At 40.6% G+C, this 5,333-nt stretch overlaps 1 protein-coding gene across 1 annotated transcript; it reads right to left on the reverse strand.

Annotated features, from left to right (window-relative positions):
- Positions 1-3,539: 3,539 nt before the first annotated feature.
- Positions 3,540-4,420, reverse strand: LOC122298949 (glucan endo-1,3-beta-glucosidase 6-like). Its single transcript, XM_043108792.1, has one exon. The coding sequence runs from the start codon at positions 4,377-4,379 to the stop codon at positions 3,540-3,542; it is 840 nt and encodes a 279-aa protein (XP_042964726.1). The 5' UTR covers positions 4,380-4,420.
- Positions 4,421-5,333: the final 913 nt, after the last annotated feature.

Here is a 5,333-nt window from a genome sequence, read left to right on the forward strand (position 1 = left end):
GTTCCTTAGGCAGAGACCATCGTTGGATGCTATTAGGATGTTCATTAAAAACAGATGGGTCTTATCTGGTATTGCGGTGGTTTCAGCCATGAGAAGGCCACAGAATGTGTTTGTCCGATTAACATCGGAGGAGGATTTTAACAAGGTATTCTCGAGGGAAGTTTGTGACATAAACGGGGTGGCTTACCGTCCGTTTCACTGGACGCATGAATTTTCTGAAGAGGAGGAGCCTTCGGTGGTTCCCGTTTGGATATTTCTCCCAGGTTTGGCTCTGAATTTTTATCACCCATCTATCTTGAAAAGCCTCACGTTGCCTATTGGAAAGTTCATTCGGACTGACAATTCTACAAGGTGTGCCACTAGAACAGATGGTGCAAGGGTATGTTTAGAGGTTGATGTTGCTAAATCCCCCCTGTTTTCGTTCTGGATTGGTGCGCCCTCTTGTCCTACAAGTCGGTTGCAGGAGATAGTGTATGAGACTATGCCAGCGTTTTGCTCTATATGTAAAGTACAGGGCCATAATTTGAAGACTTGCAAGAAGGTGTTTTACGGAAGGATAAAGAGAAACAAAAGGTTCGGCTGGAATATCAGATTGTGCCGAAACAGTTGAAAGATGTGGAGTCTTCGAGTTTGAACGTTGCAGTACAAGGAGTGGCTGATCCGTGTACGTCGGATGCAGTGGTGGTGGGTAGTGTTGAGCATATGGTTGAGACGGAAGATGAGAAAGTGGAAGAAGTACAACTGCTGGAGTTGCAGGGTCACGGTTCTGATGATAAGGCAACGGATGGTAATGCAGAGGCAGTATGCTCTGTTTCAGAGGTGATGGTGCCAGTGAATTTAGAGGTGCTGGAAATGCCATGTTCTGATTCTGTGGAGGTGGTCCCGAGAGCAGTGGAGTGCAGTGAGATGGCTAAAGAGTCTCCAATGGTGTGCGTAGAGGTGGAACGTATGGGAGCAGGTATAGAAGAAGGTACGGGGAATGAGGAGAATGAGGAGAATGCCTATGTTCCTTCGGCAATGCACATTTAGCGTATGACAGAAGAGCCGGGGCTGATTCCAGTTGATGTGTCTCAGGAGGCTCTTGTTTCCATTGTGGTAGCTCATGCAGAAAAGGTACGTGATCTTCCGTCTGTTGAGCCGAGTGCAAAGAAGGTGACCATAGGGGTTAGTAATGATCAATTGGCTTGTCTTTCGGATCAGAAGATGGGGGAGGGTTAAACTGTTTTGCAGAAAGATGTTTCCTCTGATTCGGATATAAGGGAGGCAGTGAAAAAAAAGGGTGAGGATGGTCACAAGAAAATTCGCAGCAGTAAACAGGTAATTACCCGTGCTTCTAAATTGAATCTATGATTAGTCCAATATTGTATTGGAATGTTAGAGGGGTGAAATCTTCTAATAGCAGGTTGAAAAAGATTATGAAAGTATATAAGCCAAAGGTGTTTGTGATTGCGGAACCTTTTTTATGTGATAAACAATTGGATGATGTTAAAAAAATGCTTGGTTTTGATTATGGGTTTTCAAATGGTGCGTGGAATGGGAAATTATGGATGTTGCGGATGAATGATGTTAATGTAAGCATGGTTAGTTGTGGAAGTCAGCAAATTTCTGTTCTTGTGGCTGATGGTGGGATGAAGTGTAAAATTTCTTTTGTGTATGCTAAATGTTTATGTGAGCAACGGTAGTGGAATAAGGTAGTTTTTGGGTGGATGAGTGGGCACATTCAAGAGTTGGAGGATCGCATAGAGAGGCTGGATGAGCAGTTGCAAGTAAGGTATGAAGAAGATGTGGAGTTTGACCTGTTGGCTTCAAAGATGGAACTGGATACCTGGACTCATCGTGAAGAAATTCGGTTTGCTCAGTGTGCTAAAGTTAGATGGTGGAAGCATGGTGATAAAAATTCCAGGTATTTTCATGCTTTTCTTAATAAAAGGAAGCAAACTAGGTGACTCACTCAAAAATGAGTAGCACTAATGCTATCCCAAGTGCAGGAGGATGTCGTGTAATAATTAGGAATAAATTCCTAGATCGTCTCCTCAGGGAAAGTTACTTAAAATTAAACTTGTTGAAAAATGTGAAAAACTTCACAAAGAGAAAACAAGAGGATGATATGTACAATGGATGGAAGAGGTTACTAGTCATGGACTAGATTCATATTTTTAGATTTGTGATTGTCGGATTGGAATGTAAATGACTAACAGATTAAATTCAGAGATTAATAAAACTAAATTAAGAACTAAACTAGATTAGAAAATAATTGACAAAACATGTATTGAAAATTAAAAATGCATAAAACCAATAATCTAGGGTTCATCACAAATTCTCAAATTAAACCTTAGCAATTGTAATCACTATTAAAATGAAAACTTAATGAAACAATAAAAATAAATAACATGAAATAAGTAAGCAACAAATAAATTACCCAACTAAAACAAAAACAAACCAAGAAGAAAAACACCTCCAAGATGCTAGTCGAAAGAAAAACGTAAAGAAGAAGAACAAAGACGTCGAACTGCTAAACGAAAATTAAATGCATGAAGACAAAGCAAACCGCCTTCCGTCCAAATGAAAAAGATGAGAAAATAATTAAACTTCAGACTACTCTACTCTCTAAAGCTAAATGAAAAAGAGGAATGAAAAAAAGAAAAAAAAAAGAAAACAAAACTAGCCGCTTCTTTAGTCTGAAAACGAAAAGAAGATTAATGAAAACTCAAAGCTACTCTAATGCTACCTCCAGCTTAAACGAAAGAAAGAAACAAATAAAAGCTAAGCTAAGCTACTGCTGTAGCCGAATGAAAATGAAAGAAACAATAAAAACCAAGCTAAACAAACTGCTGTAGCCGGGTGAAAAACCAAAAGAAAATAGCAGAAAAGTTTCTGCCAGCGTCCAAAACAGAAAACGAAAATGAAAAAATAAAACCAACCCCAGCCCCTTCTAGTCTAAACGAAAAGTAAAGTAATGATTGCTGCTGCTAGCTTCTAAACAAAAAGAAAATAAGTTCAAAACTAAAACTGCCCTTAAAAAAAAACTCTCTCCGAGAAAAACTGACGAACACCAATCTTTTTTTTTTTTTCGGCTGCTGCTGCTACCAGCTATAAATAGCTGCACGTCCAGCTGCTCCAGCTAACCCATGTGTTCTCCTGCTGCCCCAGATGCTAAAGGCTACCACTGCACGTCCAGCCACTTGGAAAAGAGAGAACAAATCTGCTGCTGCCTTCCGTCCACATGAAGAAGAAAAAAGAAATAAAAAAAAACTCTGCTGTTGCACGTGTGCATGTGTGAGTTGGTTGCTGTCCTGCATGTGTCCACTGCATGGTGTCCGAATGTTTTTCTTTTGCTGTCCATGTGCTGCATCGTGTGAGTGTAGGAGTGCTGTTGGCTGTCCGAGTGAATGGTCTGCATGTTTGAGTTGGTTGCTGCACGTTCAGTGAGTTGGTGTCCTGCAATGCTGCTGTCCGAGTGAATGGTCTGCATGTTAGTGCTGTCCATGTGATGTTGCTGTTTGCTTTTCCTTGCTGCAGCATGTGTGAGTTTCCAGCTGTCATGCATGTGCATGTGTTTTGCTGTTTGTCAGTGGCATTTGGAGACATCCAAGTGTCCTTTCTGCACCTCCATAATATGGTTCGATCATTATCCCAAATCTACAATCTCCAACCGTGGGGTCGGTTTTAGTGATCATTGAAAGGTTGGGAAACTTGCAGGCAGTATCAAGTTGATTATTCCTCTGGTAGTAACTGTTAAATGCATAAGAGATGTTCCCCCGAGCATCCAAATTTCCGCAAGATGTCCCATAGCCAAGGCTAGTGCAATCAGCACGTCCACAGGCATAACTCACGCTTGGTTGCACTTGTGGGTCATCAAGTTTAGCCGATGGCTTCATCACACACCACTTGCGATCCAAGAAGTCCACATTTCTTGCCGGAACCAAGGATCCTGAATTTGTGGTACCAAGGTTAAGTGGGTATTTTGGTACCCCATAATAAGTAAATACCCCCCAGTGGCGTTCAAAATTTCCTGGATCGATACTCTTAGCATCCTCATCAATCAAACTAAATAGATATGCATCGACTGTCACAGGTCTCATAAGGGTCCCTCTTCCACCCGATATATGAGACATAAAACCTTGGTTGAACCTCTGAGCTTTTGGAGTGGAGCAGCCGCTTGAGGGGACTTCATGATGAACACCCTGATCAAAATCTATGTCGCCGATCTTTGAAAAATCATTGCAGCTTGGGGTGGAAGAGTTTGAAGGCAAACTTCTCGATGCTTCTTCTTGATTGATCTTGGAGTGCTGAACAAGCTGCCGCTTCTTGAAATGCTTTCTTCTTCTTGTCTTTCTGGTTGGCCTTGTTCTTGTTCTTCCAGTTGGAGATGGAGCCATTTGAAACAGATAAAGGATGATAAAAACTTAGTGCTCTCTCTGCCGGATTTGGTAGTACTTGAAGAGCAGTGAAGTAGAACAAATCACAGTGACAGCATGTACTGAATCTGGCAGGAGTGATTAAGCTGCTGGAACCTTTTACCAAAGGTTAGATCAGAAGGAAGGTCTCAAAAACACAAACTAACACCAGAAAAACCCTATTGGCCAGACTACTTCAAAGCTACTAAATTTGACTGGCAAGTGATAGAAAAAGCTTAGTAACCAATTACAATCCTTTAGAAACGAACACTTTTTTTTTCTCGGCCTCAAAACTACTTCAGGAAAAGAACCCACTAAATAGATAAGAGTTACTGCACTTTTGAATTGCCAAAGCGCACAATTAGACCACAAATTCTCAAACTTCCAATCACCACCAACTCGGCAACTCAATCATCCAATTAAGCTCAAGATCAGAGCCCCCAAAATTCCCATGACCATTGGATTTAGGAGCAGTAATCAATAGTTGGTAGAATTCAAGCAGAAATTCATGCTTTTAATCAATTAAAATCACAACTTTGATTTATTCACTTTAACCATTTTTCCATTTAAAACCAATAATAGTGTCATGAAGAATTTAAAATACATTGGTTTTAAATAGCTAAAACATGCAATATTTCAGCTCAATCACTAGGATTATGGAGATGAGTCTGTCTAATGGTACTACGTTAAAGAGACCGCAAGATATTCATGATGGTGCTGTGAAATATTTCATGGATTTTTTGGGTCAATCTACTCGTGTAGTACTTCCGGATTTGGGGGATTTAGTGTCTAATGTGATTTTGGATGAGGATAATTTGAGGCTTTGTTCTTTGCTACAGAAGAAGAGGTGAAACAAGCAGTAATCAGTATTCCTATAGAGAGTAGTCCTGGCCGGATGGTTTTGGTTCAGGTTTCTATCGTGCTTGTTGGGATATT

This window comes from Carya illinoinensis, chromosome 16 (genome assembly GCF_018687715.1).
Source record: "Carya illinoinensis cultivar Pawnee chromosome 16, C.illinoinensisPawnee_v1, whole genome shotgun sequence".
Taxonomy (NCBI): Eukaryota; Viridiplantae; Streptophyta; class Magnoliopsida; order Fagales; family Juglandaceae; genus Carya; species Carya illinoinensis.

Bases quoted from the DNA above. Each gene is read 5' to 3' on its own strand.
- LOC122298949 (XM_043108792.1), bottom strand. From the start codon at position 4,379: ATGGCTCCATCTCCAACTGGAAGAACAAGAACAAGGCCAACCAGAAAG.